Source organism: Haplochromis burtoni, unplaced genomic scaffold, assembly GCF_018398535.1.
Source record: "Haplochromis burtoni strain Fernald_Lab_line unplaced genomic scaffold, NCSU_Asbu1 Contig_18, whole genome shotgun sequence".
In the NCBI taxonomy this organism is placed as follows: domain Eukaryota; kingdom Metazoa; phylum Chordata; class Actinopteri; order Cichliformes; family Cichlidae; genus Haplochromis; species Haplochromis burtoni.
In genome coordinates this window covers 126,774-148,108 of record NW_024582379.1, presented here as the reverse complement: position 1 = coordinate 148,108, position 21,335 = coordinate 126,774, and the positions used below count along the sequence as shown (strand labels likewise).

Here is a 21,335-nt window from a genome sequence, read left to right as displayed (position 1 = left end):
TCTTTCTTAACCGATTCATCTTTTAAACTGCTTTTAACAGGCAGTTTACTACAGTGACCTCCTTTTTGAACCCTTACTGAATTCTCTCTATATTCTCACTATAATTTAATCCTGCTGATACCAAAGTACGTTCGTCTAAACAGCTAGCTGTGTCCAGTTGTTAGGAGGACGATGCATGAGTCCGCTTTGAGTCAACAACTGGAATGTATTTTGTGGACCACTTAAAGAGGACACTAACAGTTTTCATGGCTGCATTACCGAATGCATCAAATTGTAAACATGCCAACTTACCAGCCCAGGACTGCATGCTGTTTTGAGAACAATAAGACTTGGATCACTACTGATCTTAACTGCTTAATAAAAAGAAGAAAGCTGAAAGAGGAGAACTGAGGAGAGTGCAGCCCGACCTAAGGGGGAAGCTGAGGAACTGCAAGGACTCCTACAGGAGGAAGCTGGAGGCTGAGCTCAAGCCGAACAACATAAGTGATGTGTGGTGTGGAAAGAAGATCTCTGGGTTTAAGGTGACAGCCAGCCAGTGAGCACTCTATGGAGAGAGCAAAGAGCTACACAGATTCTTTAGTTCACAGCTTTCTACTGCCTTCTCTACCACACACTGGCCTCCACGCTGCACTTCTTCAAGTGAATTCTGTAGATAACACCCCCACATCGGTTAAACACCTTCTGTTTGAGTGTGACTTCTGGCCAGATTAGGAGACAGCCTGAGAACCAAAGCAAGGCTGCTGGCCCTGACAGCATCAGGCCCGAGGCTGTGACGTCCTTTGTTTTGAAGAAGTACAGGTACATGGGCATCCATACTGACAACAAGCTGAACTGGAAAACCAATACAGAGGCTGTATACCAAAAGGGGGTGAGAAGTAAGCTGCAGAAATGATGGTGATACTCTTATCACTCAGTTGTGGTGGGCCCAGCACACTGCTGTGGTCTGCTGGAGGTGGGTTGGCGCTGGTAACACGGTAAACAATAGACTAAATACAGTGATCAGGAAGGGTGGCTCTGTGATTCACTGCAAAATGGACACTTCTGAAGCTGTGGTGGAAAGGAGGACACTGAACACTCTCTGCACCATTTACCGGACAGATCCTTTACAAAGAGGTCAAAAAGCGGTTTCCCATTCATTGTTTTGCTTTTATAGATATAGCAATTTTGCATGAAACAAAATCAGACTGATAAAAAATACAACAGATGAGTCTTTCACATTGAGCTCTGTGATTCCAACCAAAATCAAAACAAAAACAAACAAACAGCAGAAAATCAGGTTGGACATTAATAGATCAGAGCAGCAATGTCTTTCCGAAGGTTCTGTGAATGGGTACATTTTCAAAAAATAAAAAAAATGAATACATGTCCACGGATAAGCTTACAGAAAGAGTAGGAGATATCTACATAAGCTTTATATTTCAGAAGGAAGTGTTTGGTTGGATAAAAGAAACTTTTTTAACTTAATAAGAATTAAGAAATTTTGTGGAAGAGGTCATATTTTTACCCAGTTCAATTTCTCCCCGCAGTTTCCCCAATAGGATACAGAGGGAATATAACATCGTCTTTGATATGTGATCTTAAAATTACGACCAATCGTACCTAACCGGACACGTCACGCATCCTACGTCATCAGCGGGCGACAGTATTTTCATTGACATGGCATGCTTGCTCCTGTGTGGCAGATAGTAAAAAACAGTTTTCTGTAACTCCGGGAGGATGACCATGGATTTGACTTTCCTCGGGACGGGCTCGGCGTACCCGTCCCCTCACCGCGGTGCCTCGGCTCTGGTGCTGCGGACGGACGGGGAGTGCTGGCTGTTTGACTGCGGAGAGGGAACCCAGACCCAGCTAATGAAGAGCCAGCTCAGAGCCGGTGTGCCACTTCAGATCCTCACACACACAGTCTGTCTGTCCTTTAAATATTTCTGGAAAAATAAAAAAAAGTTTTCCCCTGAATAAACTTCCTGTCATTGAAACAAATCTGTTCATGCCTTTCCATACCCCAAATCATTTGTTTGTAGGCTAATTAAGACTTCCTTTTATAAGTGCTCATAAATATGAAACAGACAAAACAGTGCACAGTGTTGTTTATGAAAAGAAAAAAAAATCCTCATCTCTGTCTTGACATGAACCTGTTTTAAGTGCATATAGTTTAATTCAGTTTACAGCAAAATGCCCGACTTGATATGAAGGTGTAAAAATGTGATGTGCTTTTCACACAGGGCGAATCACCAAGGTTTTCATCTCCCACTTGCATGGAGATCACCTGTTCGGTTTACCTGGTCTCCTCTGCACTGTGAGTCTCAACACCAGCCCTGAATCTCAGCAGGACCTGAACTGTGTGGACATCTATGGGCCACGGGGTCTCAGACACTTTCTCAGAGTCACTCTTGGCATCACTGGATCACAGCTGCTCTTCCCTTACGCAGGCAGGTCCAAGGCCTGATAAATTGATCAGGCACAACATTATGACCACCTGCCTGACGTTTGCCCCCGTTCTGCTGCCAAAACAGCCCTGACCCATCGTGGCACAGACTCCCCTAGACCACTGAAGGTGTGCTGTGGTGGCGTCAAGGTGTTAGTAACAGATTGTTTAAGTCTGTAACTTGCGAAGTGGGCATCCATGGATCAGATTCAATTGGATTGAGATCTGAAGAATTTGGAAACCAAGTCAACACATCAAGTGTGCAGTGCATATTATCCTGCTAAAAGAGGCCACAGCCAGCAGGGAATACCATTTCCATGAACTGGAAGCTCAATACAGAAGCTATATGGGTGTTTCCCAGGTTTTTTCATACACCCCCAGCCATCCACATGATGTCAAAGAACATGTGATTCATCACACCAGGCCAACTTCTGGAGTCCAGTTCTGATGCTCAGATTCCTATTGTTGGCGCTTTTGGCAGTGGACTGGGGTCAGCATGGGCACCCTGACTGGTCCGCAGCTATGCAGCCCTATACACAGCCTTTGCTCCCCATGTGCATCAGTGAGCCTTGACCACCCATGACCCATATGCTGGTTCACCACTGTTCCTTACTTGGAGCACTTTTAATAGAAACTGATAAATGCAGACCAGGAACGCTCCACTGGAGCTACAGTTTTGGAGATGGTCTGACCTAGTCATCTAGCCATCACAGTTTGGCTCCCAAACTCACTCAAATCCTTACACTTGCCCATTTCTCCTGCGATTAACACATCAACTTTGAAGACAAAATGTTCAGCTGTTCCTTAATATATCCCGCTGATTACCATGTGGCATGATGGGTTAGTCAGTGTTATTGACTTCCCTTGCACATGGTCATAATGTTATGCCTGATTGGTGTATTGATACAAGATTGAAAGCATTCAATACAGGGGTTTAAGAACAAGCAGACGGTGTAGCTTGTTGTGGATGCTCTGTTTACTACAGTTTCTCTGAGTCTAAATCTTGTTCCCTGGGCTATTTATAATTTGCTGCTGTTGTTTTTTTTAATGCAGCTGCATCATTTTAAAAAAGAATCTTTAAGAAACCTAGTAGATGGCTCAGATATGCTGCTTGATGAACACTGATCAAATAATTCAAGTTATACCCAAGTTATATCCTGGTTAAAGATATAATAGTTCACATCTTTTCTCTTGGTTTTTAGTGCATGAATTGGAGCCCACACCTGACCAGAGCCCAGAAGAAGGAAAACTTAACCCAGAGGTAAGTCGTTGATTTTGTTGTTTTGATGTTCCTGTGTTGTAGAATATCACCTCTTCCTGCTGTCAGTCCCTGTTTTTACTAAATGATGAAATCTGGAATTCATATTTTCTATTTAGAAAATGATAAAGATGTAGTGAAAGTTCCTAGTGATCTTATGGCCTCTATCAGTGGTCTTGTCTTTGTCCTTGTCCTGCTAGACCTCAGTGCAGCTTTCAGTACTGCTCATCACAACATTTTAATACAGACTTAAATACACCACTAGCTACACCAATCGTGTTGATCTGACAGAGTGTAAGTGTAAACAGTGACCCATCAAAGGTAGTCATGGAGTTCCACAGGGTTCTGTGCTGGGACCGATACCTTTCACATAATACATGCATCACTTAGGTGTTATTAAAAAACTCTGTATACAATGGCATCCATGGGACAGTTCAAAGAGAAAACCACTGCTGACCAAAAAGGAACACGTAGCTCTCCGGTGTGGCTAAATTACAACAATCCTGCAAAGATGACTGGGCCAAAATTCCACCACAGCGCTGTAAAAGACTCATTGCCAGTTATTGCAAATGCTTGATTGCAGTTGTTGCTACTAATTTTGGTTTAGGTTTAGGGGGCGCAGGTTATATTTGTGAGGACATTCACTGACAGTAATACCTTCTTAAGATTCTTACCCCTAGGTTTAACTGTGTGCTAAACCCTCAATCTAAACCTAATTCCAACTTTTACTTTAAAAGTTGATCTTAGCCCTAAAAAAAGACTTTGAAGAGGTATGAAAAAGTCTATGTTTGCCAAAAAGATTTTAAAAAATTCTCTTTTTGTGGGTTCATCATTTCATTTATGTTTTTATAAAAATATATATGATTTCCTGTCATGCAGGACAGTCATACTCTTCCTCCAGAGAAAGTGCATCTTCACAGCTTTCCTCTTTACATGATCACTTCCCTGTGTGATGTGTTTAGGGTCATCTTTAAATTGTAGCTTTTTTCTGGGTTTTTTTTTTTATTACTGTGCATGATAGTTTAGTTGTTTATTTAAAAGACATCAGTGTGCAAATTGTTGCTGATATGCCTCCTTTGACTTGCGCTGGTACATGTTTGAGCATATCTCCTCAGCTCACCAGTTATGGCAGTTTTCACCTGAGCATTTACATTTTGTATTTTGTCCACTTGTATGCTGTTTTTTTCTGATGAATACTAGCACCTCTCTGTCTCCCCAGATGGCAGCAGAGTGCGGTCCTCTCCATCCTCAGGAGCAACCAGGCAGAACAATCTCCTTGGATGTCTCCAGTGACACTTATCTTCTCTTTGAAGACCAGAAGTTTGTGGTCAAAGCCTTCAGGTTGTTTCACCGCATCCCTTCCTTTGGTTTTTGCATTCAGGAGCGAGATCGACCTGGAAGGTTGAAAACAGAACTGCTGAAGGAACTAGGTGAGAGGTATTTTCTGTTCTTTTAATATCTCTTCATTATTTGTGTAATATTAAAAATATAAATTCCCTGCATATAAAGTAGATGGAAATAACTGTCGTCACCAATTATTTATTAATGCAAGAAACAATTTCAGAAAAGCAACCCTTGCAGCTGGTCTCATTTTGTATCCTACAGGCCTGAAACCAGGCCCTCTCTATGGGCGCCTCAAAGCTGGGGAGTCAGTAACTCTTGAAAGCGGGCGTGTGGTGCAGCCTAGTGAGGTGCTAGAAGAAGCTATTCCTGGGAGGAAAGTCTGCATTTTAGGGGACTGTAGCTCGGTGCTTGGGGAAGGGCCGCAGAGGTTGTGCAGCGGAGCGGACATTCTGGTTCATGAGGCCACCCTTGGGAACGAGCACCGAGAGAAAGCAGTGGACCATGGGCACAGCACACCTGAGATGGCAGCGGCAGTAGCACGGGCTTGCTGTGCACGGAGGCTGGTGCTAAATCACTTCAGTCAGCGGTACAAACCCAGCGCCATGGTGAAGGAAGGAGATGAAGACCATGTTTCAGAGTTAAAAAGACAGGCTGAAGAGGCTTTGCAGGACACTGGGGTAGATGTGATTCTGGCAGAGGACTTTCTCACTCTACAGATCTCTCTCAGAAGATCAAGATAATAAGCAGCTGGTTTAGTGAGTATAAAGCTGGTAGTGGTTTTGGCTAAAAGCAGAGGAATTGTCTGTATATTTTATGATGTAAGGTGAAATTGTCTGCTCTTTGTCTAACTTGTTTTTATTTTATTAAAAGACAAATTAGTGAACTGACAAAAAAGTCAAGCTCAAGGTCCTCTTGTTTGCAATCTACGTTGATAATCTATATTATCATTAACTATTTTTCTATTTTAGGGAATTTTATTACCTGTAATACATGTTGGCTCTGAACCTGAGCTTGGCAATGGCAGTTTTTGCAGTGGCCAATATGCTTCATCTCAGGCTTGATTAATTTGCTTTATTCAAGTCTTATATTCTGGTTCCTAAAAGCAAAATTGCTGAGTGCCAATGTCACATTGCAGTTAAATCACTGTCCTCCAACCTATCACTGGTTGTGGAGGAATGTCTCTGTAAGGTTCTGGCTGAATATAAGTAGTTGTTGAGAATTTCTGTAGCTATTTTGCAGATTTTTAACAGTTAATTAATCAATGAATTACAATCAGGCAGTGAGTGGTTGCAAACCTGATCTTATATCAAGGAAGGAACAATTTTAAAAGAAAAAGACAGCAAGTTTATTGCACGCAGTCCCAATAATGTTGTTCATTATTCAATCTCTAGCCAGTTTTCCCTAGTGTGACTAGGAATAGTACTTTTTAGTGCTTTGCCTACAAAGTAAAGGTTGCACCTTTGTGTTGATTGGACAGCTTTTATTTTGTAGACAAATGTTTTCATTTACTACTTAATAGTTGACAAGTGTTTGCAGACATGTTGCTGTCTTCCATGCAAACTGTGGGCACCTGAAGCAATCTGATGGAGACCAAAGTAAGTGCAAGGTTTTATTTTGGTATAACACGTGGTTTGTGACTAATTGTGACACCCAGCAACAATCAGCAACCACTTGCTAACCAATCAGGCAATACATTTTCCCTACCAACCTGTGGTTGTAAGGATTTAAGGCTGGTTCAGATGGAACAGGCAGGTAAGCAGAACTTGAGCTGAGATTTTGTTAGTTTAAAGAATGGTTTTGGGGGGGCTGTAAATAATACTTGGTCCAAAAACTAATGACTAAAACAATTTTTATTTTTTTTTAATATCACGAGGAATTTAAGCCTCAAGTTTTGTTAAACTGCCGCTCTCATGTAAAGAATAAACGTAATGATAAAGATGCAGCAATAATCTTCGAACCTTTTCCAGAGCTTTATTTCTGGATCTGTACACAAGGTATTAAAGTACAACATAAAATACAAAATAATGTTTAACAAAAGAAAAAAAAAAAAAAAACTCAATGTTTATGTACAATTTTTATAAACAATAAAGATAGCTTCTTGAACATTTCTCATAGTGAAGTTTTTGATTGTCTATATTTCTGGATATACATTTTTAAGTTTTGTAGGTTTTTATTCACAAAGGTGTTTTTATTTTCATCAAAGGACTTTGTTTCCTTCTTCAAAACCACAACTGCTATATTTTTTTCTTTTTTAAACTTCAAAACACAATACAAAATATAAAATAAATTTGTTTAGTGCTTGCTTGCACACACAAGTCTCATACCAGAGATATCAATAAAATATCACATTTTCGAGAGTTCACAGGGTGGTGAAAAACCTACTTCTACTACTTAATGGCCTTTACATTCTGACAGTTTTTCTGAGTCTTTGTACAAACCACAGGTGAAATAAATATCACTGCACTGCTAAAGCTAGAAGAGCTTGGAGGACCTACTGCATTATGCACATTGCATTAAAAGAGAAACTAGCTCTCCACACACTTACAGCAGCAGCCATCCCGTTACCATCGAGACAAATATAGACGACGACAACATGTAAAAACTCTTTTAAGGAAAGAAACATGAGTGTCTTTTACACATGGCTGCATGTTTTGAATGCAAAAATTGCAACATTGAGTAATATCAATACGTCTTCGGGTAAAGCCGTTTTCAGTGGTACACTTGAAACAGGGCACAGCTGGCATGCGTGGTTTCAGCTGTGTCCTGGTGTCTGGGTGACTTTCCAAGGAGAGAAAAGAAATGAAAACACCAAGTCAACCAGTAAAATGCAAAACCCAAAATATCTGTACATATCTACAAATTATTGCCTTTCTGACAAGGAATCAAAGTAAAACCTTTTTATCAACACAGATTCACAAGTGTAAGAGGTCAGTTAATAGACTTTTTAAAGGCTATTTGCTAATTATTTACATGAAACACAGATGTGATTATCCTCTCTGACGCTGGCCGTTGAAACTGAACTGCTTGATTAAACTTAAGGATTATTAGGCATGAATGGACACAACAAACATGATGTACCCCTGAAACAAACTAAATAGTCATAGCACAATGCATAGATAAATTAAGTAAACACTACTACTGCATCCAATCAACTGACACTGACCTGCTAAACGTTTTACAACTCACAATTATGAACTTCAGTCAAGCGAAAAACAGCTCCATTTCTGCTACTAGGCTCCAAAATATTGTCAACCGGATTTCAAAAAGGCATAACTAGGCAGTACAGGCTAGGCAGAGGTTCAATACAAACTCAGAGAAGCTTTAAAAAAAAAAAAAATAATAATAATAATAATAATACTGCTAGCAGGTTGGGGGAAAAAAAAAAAAAAAGGCGCTACTTGATTTAGGAACATATCCACTTAATTAGGACACACACACAGCTTAACTTGCCTAAGCGTAGCGTGAGTGAAAGCATGAACTGAAAGGGTGAAATAAAACTTTAGAAAGAGAAAAGTATATGCAATAAATACATACTTTACTGTGTCGAGGTTTAAATGGCTATTAACCCAACCAGAAATCTTTGCATTGCAATATTGCTGTTATGGTTCGTTGATATTCTAGCAAGTAGCAGGATTTTAAAAATATATTTATATACTCAACAGTAAAACAAGGTGACTCCCAGTATATTAACTTGCTCCGGTATTTTTCAATCACCTATTTTAAAATGTAAAGAAAAAACAAAACAAACAACAACAAAAAACCCCCCAAAAAACAAGGCCATTCATTTGGGTTTGACTACATGGGCATTATTAAAAGAAAAGGAAAAAAAAAAAAAAAAAACCCTCCAGTATTGGCCACTTTGAACAAAGGTAAATAAGCAGACAGACTACAAAGCACAAGAGAACATAAAGAGAGAAACCCAAACAAGATGGCCTTAGCAGCTTAAGCCACGACACTTCCTGGTTTCCAAGCTAATCTCCATGCTAGTGTTGCTCTTCGTACAGTTATGTACCCAGGTAGATTCAAATCATATAAAAACCATTTGCACAAGTTGGGTTACTGGAAAGTACCTGTAAACAAAAAAAAAAAATAGTACCACCTTAAACAACAAATACAGGCAACTAAATGCTAACACCAGAGCTGGGGAAACTAAGTTTTTGGCAGCTAGAAGAATGGCAGGATAAGGTACTGAAGCTCTGAAGATGGTGGGTGTAGATGTGAAGGAGGAAGAGACACATCTCTCCTACTGCAGCCCCTGGGCCCTGCTGTACATGGACGTTACACATCTCAAGACCGCAAAACAAAAATAAAATAAATGGCTATATAAACTCTTGAGAGAAATCAAGATTTTAGTTCTATATGATAGACATCACTGATGTCATATTACACAAAAAATGAAAACAAAGTATAGTCATATACATATATATAGATATATATATATATAATAGAATTTAAACAAATTGAATTTTCCAGTGAGGTCAGTCTTATGTACAAGCAGGAAAAAAAGGGATCTTAAAAGGGAAGAACAGGGAAGAAGATGAGGAAGATCACTCTGACTGAAGTGCTGCAGTGTGCTGTGTGTGGTGCCGTGCATGTGCTCCCAGAAACCCGTTGGGCTCACCGCTCCCAGCCAAGCTCCCAAAGTCTGTGACAGATACTGCCATTTTGGTGCCGGTGATTCGGTGGTGATGCGTCGTCGTCCGTCGTGCATCAAAGTCCACTCCGAGGTTACCCACGGATACGTCATTGATAAAGGAGTCAGGCAGCGCCATCTTGAGTCTCTTGGAGGGCCGCTCACAGTCCTTGTTGACGCACACGCCTCCCAGCTGGCCCAGATCTGAGTGGTAGAAGCCAGCCTCAAGCATATTGAGGCAGTCAGGTTCTGCACCATTTGCAGGGAACCCAAGGGATTCCTCGTGGTTCAGAGAACCTCGATGGAGACTGTCCAGTGGAGGAAAGCTGTAGGAGTCCAGGCAGCTAACCTCTGCAGGACTGCATACTGTGGCTACAGTGTTGCTCAAAGCTGCAAAGACACAAAACAGTTAACAACAAGAAGTAGTCATTTATTTTTATTTTTTTAAACCATCGCTGCACAACTAAGGTCTGTAACTAACCCGTGAGGTCGCTGGCAGTGATGGAGTTGAGCAGGCTAAGCTGCTGTTCTGTGGTTGTTTCCAGCCTTCCACCACCACCAGCACCTGAACACACGGAGGAGGAACTGTCCACAGCTAACCCCTCCGCTTCATCCACCAGCCTGTCCATCAGGTCACTAGAAACAAAGAAATGTCACTGGGTTTGTTTCTTCCATATTATGTGAACTTTTTTCCATTTTATTGAAGCAAAGCAATAAAGACAGACACTCCGTTTCATTTCACTTACGTTACTCCAGGATAGTTGCTGAACTTTTTCTTCCCGAACCGATTCTGCTGCACAAAGAAGTCAAAGCGCTCTGACTTTTTCCACATGTAATAAAATGCCACACATTCTGCTACTGTTCTTGTTGTGACCTGAGAGGAGAGGAGGGGGACAGAGTTTACAAAACTTTGTATACATTTTTATTTGCATACACTTGTAAAGGGAACCATAAATTCACACTCACTTTGTGTTTCTGAATGAGGTGAAAGTTCTTGTCATACATCTGAAGAGCATGTTCAAAGTTCTTGCATTCCTCTTCAGACCATGGAGGTGATTTTTCTGCAATGAAACCATGAATCCATTTTAACAATGGGTGTGCAAAGGTAACCACAGGCCATGTCGAAACCAAGACATGTCCCACCAATAAAATTCATCCCAACTGAATGGTCCATTATTCCAAACTTAGTATCAACCATTTAGGAATAACAGGCATTTTTATATAGTCTCCCATATTCCAAAGGTTCAAAAGTAATTGGACAAACTAATAATTTTTTACAAATGTTTAAATTTGCCTCAGATCTAGCACCTGTGGACAATACCAAAGGTATTGATTTCTGTCGCGATGCTTTCATTGGAGCAGTGTTCAATTTCTATTTGTTTGTGGATCTTCTGCCTTCAGCTCCGTCTTCAGCAAATGTTAAGGGCCCGTAACACTCACAGCGGCTACCTTGCGAATTGTAACACACACTAGACTAGAGATCGCATGATAACAATAACAAAAAAATAAATAAAAATACACTGGGATAGCCTACTCAGAGATGAAATGCCGGTTTGGCAGCATGTAGCGAGGCTCCCGATGCTTTTTAGTGTGAAGTCACTCCAGACCGCCGACAGGTCTCGCACACAACAGCCGCTCTATCAGGTGACACATACTGCTCCGACGTGCTATGGTCGCGAGCTGGTGTATGCCATGTCAAAAGTTTTGTGAGGTGCTTTTGTGATGTTTAATTCATTTTTTTTTTTATTTCTCCCTGATATCCGATCCAGTAATTTAGGTCAAGATTGGACCGGTACCAATACTGTATATCGGGTTGTTCCATCTCCAGTTACATCCTCAGTCCTGCGTCACACATTGACATTATTTCGACTCGTTCTTCAGCTCTCAGTTTTTGTAACCCCAAACGGGTGGCTTGGCCAGACTGAAGGCAAAAATACACAATGTAGTGACCACAATGGGTCCTTAAGGGATGCTCCGCTGGTTTAAGATCAGGTCACTGGCTTGGCAAGTGAAGAATATCCCATTTCTTTGCCTTGAGAAAATCTTGTTGCAGTCTCCATAATCAATAAACACATGCCATAACATTGCCTCATGTTTAACACATGATTTGGTAGTCGTTTCTCTCCTTCCCCATACTTTTCACTTCCAATCATTATGGTACAAGTTCATCTTGGTTTCATCTGTCTAAATGTTTTAGGCAGAAGAAACTGCTCCTTTAGAGGATTCCTTGGCAGGCCTAATCAGGCGTTCTTGTTATTCAGTGAAACTAGTGGTTTGTAAATGTCGTCATCAGACAGTAAACGTGAGAGTTTGCATGCCTACCTGTTTTTTGTGACCGCGCAGACTTGTCTGCTGAGACAATACAACCATGCATGCGCTCAAGCAGCGGACTTCAAGTTGATTTTAAAGAAGTATAACAGGAACGAGAACTCAGGCATCAGGCCTCCAGCTGTCAGTGTCCGCATTCCGCAACAGATTATAATCCAAGCTTTAGTTGTCTTATGTAGTCTTTTGGTGTTGCTGAGCGGCAATGTTTTCCTTTTTCAAAGACATCTAATTTGTCTAGTCCCAAAGGTTTATTTTGGTTTTTCAGCCTAATGATGGCGTCCTACATTTGCATTAACATCTCTCATATTTTGATGTCAGTGAACAGCCATCAAGTCCAATACTTGCAATCAGCTCGACCTCACATGATCAAGAAACTGTTCATCAATTCTCATTTGTCTAATTACTGAAAAGGGGGGGCCCATGTACAATAATGACTTTGAATGAAAGTGAAATCTACATGTGAAGCATTTTGAGTGTCTTGAGGTGCAAACGAATCACAATGACATTTCCTATGAGAAATCACTTGCTTACCTTTTGAGGACTTTACATGGTTGCAATATCTTTCTAGTGCTTCGCGGGTGTTGTAGTTGCATTTTACAAGCTCACGTAAAGCCTACATTGAAAGAATGAAAGAGTAAAAATTATAGCATTTGCCAAAATTGATCAGAAACAATTAAACAGATATGAATGTCAGAGAAAATACCTTTCTTGAGGTGCACTGCTAATAACACATTCATCATTTTATCAAACCACGTAAAGGACTGAGTAAGACATGACTGACCTGCTCATTGTCTCGCACATGCATTCCTGGTTTGTCACACCCCGTCTTTTCATCTGTCGTCCGTGACAATACTTCACACAGGAAACTTCTAACCTTGTTTTCTGATAATACACCTGGACTCCACAGTAACTCATCTTCATCTTCATATGCTATACAACCAAATACATGATGTTAAAATTAATCACCAGGTGTACATCACCTATTCTTAATTGAATGGTTAACAACACTGTAAGCAGCCATATTAAAGAATAGATTAGGAACGTGTGATGAAAGCAAAAAAAAGAAAAAAAAAAGAAGTAGTACTCACCTTTCTCCTCATCTTTGTAGTGACAGAGGCAAGAAGGAACTTCTGCTTGGTATTCCAATCCCACCATTATTTCCTATTACAAAGCATAAGAGGGCATGTCTGAATTCAAAAGCAACCTGACTTAACATGAAACAAACATGAAACAGCGAGTAAACTATATCCTATATCCATGTTTCCAAATGAAACAAATCATTTACCTTTCTCGAGTCCTCTGGGCATGGGCCGTCTTCATCACACTCTGACTCTTTATCACCGTCAGAAATAGCGTTTGCTGGGGGGTTTTTTTTAAAAGAAAGAAAAAAATGTTTAACAATTAGTAAATCTTAAATACTTTAGCACACCCTGAATTTAAATGGCAGCTGCTTAATGCCAAAGCCGGATGTTTTACCCAAAAATTTTTTTTCCAGTTTTTCTGCTAAAGGTTGTAAGATCTCCTCAAACATACTTGAAGCTTTCCAAAGAATTTAGGTAAAGTTATGTGTAAAGAACCAACACTGTTTCAAACCACAAACCCACGGTAAGTTGGCTGAGTAAGTAACACAGCTGCAAAAACAAATTTATGACAAAAATATTTTTCCAGTAAAATGACTGAGCTAATGATTCATTTTTGTTATGCAAACTGCATAACAAATCCCAGCTGTTTGTCTTTATTTTACAGTGTTATAATTATGGTTTTATTTGAGTTACTTTTCTAATCCAACCTATTTGTACTTTTTTTTTTATTCTGGCTCTATTTGGACATGCTAAAAATTAAATTTAGTCTTAAATGGACTTGAGAACAGCAGTCAGAGACAGATAAGCTAAGCTTAACTTACACAAATAACTGCATTAGCTGCAGACTTAACACATCTTTATCTAAATGTTTTGTTAGACAACGAGCCTTGTCAAATTTTATAACCTTAACAGTAACTTTTTCATCAACAGCTAAGTGGGAGAAGTGAATATTTCACAGTGCACAACAGTAAGTGACCCTCCTTTATAACACCAAGATCCACAGTCAAATTACCGTTTTATTGTGTGACATATTACACACTAGGTTTTAAAATAATTAAAAACTAGTCAGCTGCACCAAATATCTGTGACAAAAAGAAGGGAACTGCTACTACATTTAGCATTCACAACCAAAATCTAAATTTGAAAGTTAGCAAACTACACATCTTAGTATTCTCAGTATTCTCATAATATTAATATAAAAAAATAATGAGCACATTAATCACTGTATTGCCCACACTTAAAAAGATTTAATTCGGACAGTTGCAAACATAAAATACTTTTAATCTAAAAGTAGTAATCTATCACTTACATCTAAGTGTTCTTGGGAAGAAATCAGTGGCCTCATGGGAGGTAACTGAAGGAGTCAGATCATCAGCTGAGGACTGGGTCTCCTCCTCATAATCTCCAGACAGAAGGTCTTTAGCTATTTCCTCCTAGTGAGTAAAAGGAATATAAATTGTACACCATACAAAAACCATAAGTTACAAATATAGCATTGTTTTACAAATTAACGCTATATTTATTGCCAATTGCTTCTCACAAATCTACTTAGCAACTGTATAACTACCAAATAACAGCAACTCCTTACCTTATCCAAAGTCATGTCGGGGAGCTCATCAGTCAGGTCTCCAGAGGAGCTGTCTATACTGGAGCCTGCTGAGGCCTCATAGCGATAAATGGCCAATAGTTCCTCTAAAGGCATGTTCCCTTCCTGTTAAAAGAAAAATGAATGGAAAAATGTATCAATTCCATTTCACAGGGTTATACCGTTTTCATGTACGAAGTACAAGATGGTCAAGTTGGACAAATTTATACACTGCACCTATCATATGACATTTGGAATGGCATATGGATTTACTGATTTATTATAATACCTTTTCCAGATCTGCAATTTCAGATCTGAAATTTGTTCCGCCTTCCAGAGACTCTTCCTCCTCCAGAGTCCTCTCATCATCATACTCATGAACTAACATTTCTGCTGTTGGATCAAAGTCATGGTCCTCTGATGATAAAGAGCCAACTGAATGAGAAAAATGGAAAGAAAAATAAAAGAATTATAAATACCAAATTGTTATCGTGCAATAAGCAAAACCTTACTTCATTACAAACTCATAACATTTTCAGAAATTCATCTCGATATTTCTGTTTACTATTATTTGTGAAAAGTAAAAATAGAGTTTTGAAAGCACACCTTAATATAGATTACACAGTAAATCGTATTACCTGGACTTGAACTCCCTAGGGAAGCCTGGAAAAGAAGGGAAAAAAATACCATAAATTGGAGCAAGACAGAAAATTTGAATTAAAATAAATTACTCGGGGGCTTTAACCTCAAATATTAAAACAGGATGACCAATAAAATATTTTTACGTTGTGTGTAACATGACCCAAGGAAATAGCCGGGCAGGAAAACTGCAATTGTCGCTAATGTTACCCGATATAGGTGGCTAATACAACGCTAGCCGAGCTGCACACTCAGGGAAAGATACGTTTTTTTAAACGCTGGAATAAAAAATTTCCCCAGAGGACTGAATAAAAAAAACCTTGTATAATCGGTTGTATATGTCATTGCAGATCCAGTACTGCTTAGCTAGCCGGAAAGCTATTTCCAAATCCAAATGTTAACGCTGTCCACCGAAAAATGTAAACACTAATTTCGTTTGCGCGGTACTGCAATCGATAAAGTCGAGCAACCTTTTAAACGTAGGTGCCGCTACTCCAGCCTGAACATCAAAAAATATTTTTCCATTCACCATAAAGATTATATGGTCTGCAATTTACTTGAACCAGCAAGCTAACGTTAAATTTACGTATGAATTTACACAGCCGCTTCACCGAAGCAGCTGAGAGCGAAGGCGCAGAGGCCTCGTAGTGAAGGATCAGTCCAGACATTTAAGCATATTTAAGAGAAATAAAAACAACAATTATGAGACGAAACACGCTACACACAAGGCAAAAAGCATTGTTTCTTCAATCGATTGCGTAAAAATGAAAAATACAGCACACAAATTTTAAAAATGTCGATTTAACATCGATTGCTTCTCCCCTGTTTTCCCTCTTACCTCCGCCATATTGGTACCTTTAGCTAATGGGCTCCTTCTAGCGCAGTACCCGGATCAGCGCTCTGAGCCAATCAGAGATCCAGGTGACTGCTTGAGTCGTGACGCCGTTCAAACCATCTACTGGTCCGACTAACGGTAATTACTAATAAACGGGTAATTTACGGTATAAAAATTTGAAAAACTGAGATTACAAGTCAAATTGCCGATACACATTCTACCTACAACATATCGGTGTCATGGCGTTGGCCGGTGCCTTACACAAAGACGGTTTACTGGAACATTCCCGGCACATCCCAGCTGATTTCCTGTTCTCCTTACCGTATTTATCGAAGATATGGCATCTAAACTACTGTGTTTTCAACACCGTCTTGTTTTTCGCTGTATTTCTGAAAGAACAGTCCAATGCGGAATTCAAATAGAAATCAGTTAAGGTTTTCCAGCTGTAACACTGGATATTAGGACAGTAATTTGTATGCTACTGTAATATTGCTGCTAACACACCTGTCTTCTTAAATAAAAATAATGCACAATTTAGCTATAGATAAACATTTTTTATTAAGTTGACCGTTTATTTATCATAAAATGATTTTACTTGAATTTTGATCCCTTACCAATCAAACTCTTTGGTCTGCACATTCCTCAAACTCTTCAAAGAGCAATTTGTTGTATTTCTATTTGAAAAATAATACTCTTATAAAGCACCATACTAAATATTTTAGAGATAAACATAGCAATAATTACAGTTTAAGTATGTTTTTAATCATTGTTTTTATATGTTGATATATTGTACTGTTGGTATATAACAGGGGTGGGCATTGAACTTTCTCATGAGAAGCTCAACTTAATTCTGCTCAATAATTATTTTATCTCTGTTAAAGCTCTTTTTCTTTCTTTATAAATACCTACTGGTAAGAGTAAATTAGACGTTACAATTAGGCAATGAAAATGTGAAATAAATAGTAGCAGCATTTTATCCATCCATCCATCTTCTTCCGCTTATCTGGGACCAGGTCACGGGAGCAGCAGCCTAAGCAGTGAAGCCCAGACCTCCCTCTCCTTCAGCTTGTCCGAGGGAACACCAAGGCATTCCCAGTCGATCATTGACCTGCAGCCTAGGGTGTCCTGGTGTCACGTGCACTTATGGACAACCTTATGTTCAACATAAGGCTGTTTGTTATGGACAAACTGCAGTTTGCACATAAGTCCAACCAAAAAACACCGCTTGGGTTCAGATCCGGGAGGCCGTTCCTCTCAATTACACCCCTCCAGGTCTCATTGCTGTTGCCCACATGAGCGTTGAAGTCTCCCAGCATTTTATTGTTATTTAATCAACATCCCCCAAAACAATTGTGAATGAAATGTGCATACTTTTGCAAAATTTCAGAGACTTTTAACTTTATCCAAAGTGCTATTTCTGTTTTGCTTGGACGGGAATTTTAAAGACAGTGTACACATGCTCACCGCTGAGAGAGGATCTGTATTGTTTGTTCTCATATGAAGATAGATCCAAAGAGAACCAACATCTTCTGAGCATGTCTCTGACCATGTGTGGAAAGTTCTTCTATTTGAGAGTGATCTGCCAGAAGTGAATCAAAAGTGCTTGTGGTAAAGGTAACTATTTTTGTTACCACATCAACAACATGGTTAATATTTAGCACTGACTCACACAACACCTCCAGTTTCAGTCCTGCTGTCATTTCATGTCTCTTTATCTTGCATCCACTTCAAAAGTCTGAAATTTTTCCCTGTCGGATTTGGACAGCCATTGGCTGCAATACCAGTTTGTCCATTTTCAACCTCCATGAACAATTCACTTACTATCGGAGTCTGTTTCACTGAGTCCATTGCTGCCAGCTCCTCTGTAATCTCAGACTCTTTCGTTACCACATGTACAAAGATGAGTAACTGAGGTGTGTGGTGAACATCAGAGCTCTCATCTGGAGCCAAGGAGAAAACAGACTAAACTGTCTGCTTTTTTTTTTAAAGTTAAGTGCCACCAAACATTCTTTGATAAACTTACAATTTTGTGGGAAATCACAAAACTGGTCTTGAAAGTTCCATGCCTGGATGTTTAAAGCTTGGTAAAAAGTCCTTGCTGCTTTTGCAGCTTTGCTAGCAAAGGTTCAGGTGTCTGTCTGCACTCTGCATCAGTCAAGAGCTTGTTGGTGTGTGCTTACTTTCATAATGGAGAATGTGATTGTAATCGTTACACACACACAATCAGCTCTCCACAAACTAAGCATGCGGTTTTGCCTCTGATTTGATTAAACGCATTCTTACAAGTCCAAGTCTTGTTAAAAAGTCCACATTCTGCATCGGTCTTTCTTTGTTTAGTGTGAGCTGGCATCTTTCGGCGCTGGCAAACTCAAATCTCTCAAACATGACGCTGCATTTGCTTGTATGTAAATTTAAAAAATAATAGCCGGCAAGTTTAAAACAAAAGCAATACATTTGTATAATGATTTCCCACAAAATCACAAAAACCAGTAAATCATTTTCTTATGGGGATCATTATGGAGTGTTTGGGGGCTAAAATGGGACAAACTGCATGATGTATTCCATTTTTAAACCATATGTGAACATCACATTTTGGGTTATTTAGACCAAAATACTCAATTTTGCTCTACAAGGGCCTGATATCCACTTACGAGGACATTATACTGCTACCGTTCTATCAAAACTTTAAACAAATATCCTCATATGTGGCTTAAAAACAAAAATAAGGTAAAAAACATTCTGGTAATTATTTGGTAATTATTTGTTTTTACATTCATTGGGCCCAATCAGCCCAAATATCCAAATGCATGACGAAGATTTCGGGTCTTAGGAGGTTAAATGCTAATTTCCCTTTTACATCACGTGGGCTGGTAAGAGACTACCAATGGGCTGGATGTGGCCTCCAGGCTGTACAATGCCCAGTACTGACACTGGTTACACTTACAAGACACTTTATTAACAACACTTTGCTAACACTGTGTTGTGCCCACCTTTTCTTTTAAAGCTGCCTTAGTACTACAGATTCAAGAAGGTGCTGGAATCATTTCTCTTGAGATTTTTGGCCAAATAGTCGCTGCAGATTTATTAGCTGCATACCGTGATATGGATCTTCTGCACTGCTACATGCCAAATGTGCTCTATAGGTTTGAGATCAAGTGACTGTGGAGACAATCTGACTAAGATGAACTCTGTGACAGGTTCAAGAAACAACTTTAAGATTATTTGATCTTTGTGACATGGTAGATTATCTTGCTGAAAACAGTCATCTGAACATTAGGCTGTGGTCATAAAGAGAGGGACATGATCAGCAAGGCTGGATCAGAAATCAAGACTCATCAGACCAGACAATGTTTTTTAAGCCTTCTGTTGTCCAAATTTGGTGAGTCTGTTTGAACTGTAGCCTCAGTTTCCTGTTCAGGACGGACTGCTGTTGTGGCTTTCTGCTGCAATTCATCTATGCCAGTGATTGAGGTGTGATTATTCGATTGACGGTTGCCTTCCTATCGGCTGTAAGTAGACAAGCCATTTTCTCCACATTTCTGGTATCAACAAGGCATTTTCACCCACTCACTGGGTATTTTATTTTTCAGACTCTTCTCTGTAAACCCTAGAGTTGTTGGGGTTCAGATACTGAAATACTCAGACCAGTCCATCTGGCCTTAACAACCTTTCCCAAGTTCAAACAATTTCACCTCAAAATTTCAATTCACTTCGGCAGGTTGTATTGGGCGTGTCTGCTCGCCTAAGGTGAATTTTGTTTGAATTGCTGTTGTAATTATTTCTGTATGACATAAAATGTGAACTACCTCTTTAAGGCAAGAGTTCTGCATACCAGAGAATTACTTTTAGGAAATACTAAAACAATATAAAATGTACTGTACAGGCCAACAGGGGGTAGCCTGATCATACAATATATAGGAGTTTGTTCACAAAACTGAGCTCCCCACACAATCTTCCCTCTTTTCCTGTTTTGGAAAAGAGGGAAATGGGATAAGAGTCATGAAAGCTCTTATCCTATTTGTTCATGCAGTCACATATAAAAACAAACTGACAGTTTTGGCAAGGAGTGGTGTATGTTGGAGAATCCAGATTTCAATCTATAAGGTAACAGGCAATTGTTGTCGTTGGTTCTGTATTTATTTAGGGATTTCAAGCTCTTGAACTGGGTTCACAGGCAGTAAGCAAGGTTTCTTAAAGTTGTAACTTGAGTTTTTGCTATTAAAGCCTTCAAATGTTTGTACACAGCACGTCAAAGATAAAGGAGCTTATTTCCTGGTCGGGTCAGATTCAGAGCAGAGGTGAGGGGCCTTCCTGCAGTATAACAAAGTTATCTGTGCGCTTTTGCCATGTCAACCACTACATTTGTCTTAGACTGGGGACGTGAATACATTTTTTTGTGTCAAAAGCTCGGGAAGGGGTTTTGTGTCTGTATGATTTAAAGAACAAGAACACAAAAAGGATTTAAAAAAGGTAATATTCCAGTTTCCGCTTGTCCCGTTCGGCCATTCAAACAAAAAAGTGGAGTTTCCACAGGAGTGATGTGACATTAAAATCCACATTACACGTAGAAGAGGGTCGAACTGCTTGATTGTGCTCGTAATGGTAGCCAGCACTGAATTAGATGACACAGAATTGCAATGGTGTTGCTGTGTTTGACCAAAAACCTTGTATTCATTGGAGGTGGTTAGTATATATACAAAGACTACACTCAGATAAACACATCTTAACCTTGTGATGCAAACCAGACGTAATATCTAACTAATAAACACTGATTTGTGAGTTTCAAGTGTTGGGCGTTTTAAACTTATTGTAGCAAGTAAACACCTCTGTGTCTGCAAAACAGAATCCCCAGTAAGGCGTAGGAAGAGGGCAGCGTGGGCTTCGTTTGGAGGACTTTACAAACAGATGAGTCACTGTTTTTTCGGAGAGTTCAGAAACCCATCTCTCTGTAGGCCACCACATTTGCTAATTATCTAAGCTACTTTAGACCACTAAAAGTTAAACAACCACTGATGCATACACTGCACTGAGTTGACATCTTAAATGAATGAATAACCTCCCCAAAAGGTTTAGGTCATCGTATCCGGCAGATGATTCTTCTTTTTTGTGTTTCTCTTTGCACAGGTGGTCATGTTTGGATGTGCATACTAAATAGAGTAAATAATTAAAGCAGAGTGAAATGTCTTTCTTCCTTCTCTACTCTGTA

The 21,335-nt window shown here is 39.6% G+C and overlaps 2 protein-coding genes across 2 annotated transcripts; one reads left to right on the top strand and one right to left on the bottom strand.

Moving 5' to 3' along the window:
- Positions 1-1,493: 1,493 nt before the first annotated feature.
- elac1 (elaC ribonuclease Z 1) lies at positions 1,494-8,867 on the top strand. Its single transcript, XM_005916120.3, has 5 exons — positions 1,494-1,873; positions 2,223-2,429; positions 3,628-3,686; positions 4,903-5,113; positions 5,289-8,867. The coding sequence occupies exons 1-5, from the start codon at positions 1,717-1,719 to the stop codon at positions 5,765-5,767; spliced, it is 1,113 nt and encodes a 370-aa protein (XP_005916182.1). The 5' UTR covers positions 1,494-1,716; the 3' UTR covers positions 5,768-8,867.
- Positions 8,868-9,105: 238 nt separating this feature from the next.
- mier3b (mesoderm induction early response 1, family member 3 b) lies at positions 9,106-16,406 on the bottom strand. Its single transcript, XM_005916122.3, has 13 exons — positions 16,133-16,406; positions 15,294-15,318; positions 14,945-15,090; positions 14,659-14,781; positions 14,380-14,503; positions 13,274-13,347; positions 13,077-13,149; positions 12,770-12,918; positions 12,520-12,601; positions 10,627-10,721; positions 10,407-10,534; positions 10,142-10,296; positions 9,106-10,050 (listed from the first exon to the last, which is right to left on the bottom strand). Exons 1-13 carry the CDS (start codon positions 16,139-16,141, stop codon positions 9,575-9,577), a joined length of 1,659 nt encoding a protein of 552 aa, XP_005916184.1. The 5' UTR covers positions 16,142-16,406; the 3' UTR covers positions 9,106-9,574.
- Positions 16,407-21,335: the final 4,929 nt, after the last annotated feature.

What these genes read in the sequence shown, in the direction of transcription:
- mier3b (XM_005916122.3), bottom strand. An exon ending in CCGACATGACTTTGGATAAG is followed by an intron (nt 14,504 to 14,658) that starts GTAAGGAGTTGC and finishes TTTACTCACTAG; the next exon opens with GAGGAAATAGCTAAAGACCT. An exon ending in CTTCCCAAGAACACTTAGAT is followed by an intron (nt 13,348 to 14,379) that starts GTAAGTGATAGA and finishes AAAACCCCCCAG; the next exon opens with CAAACGCTATTTCTGACGGT.
- elac1 (XM_005916120.3), top strand. Translation starts at nt 1,717, where the DNA reads ATGACCATGGATTTGACTTTCCTCGGGACGGGCTCGGCGTACCCGTCC. An exon ending in GAAGAGCCAGCTCAGAGCCG is followed by an intron (nt 1,874 to 2,222) that starts GTGTGCCACTTC and finishes CTTTTCACACAG; the next exon opens with GGCGAATCACCAAGGTTTTC. An exon ending in GCTGCTCTTCCCTTACGCAG is followed by an intron (nt 2,430 to 3,627) that starts GCAGGTCCAAGG and finishes CTTGGTTTTTAG; the next exon opens with TGCATGAATTGGAGCCCACA.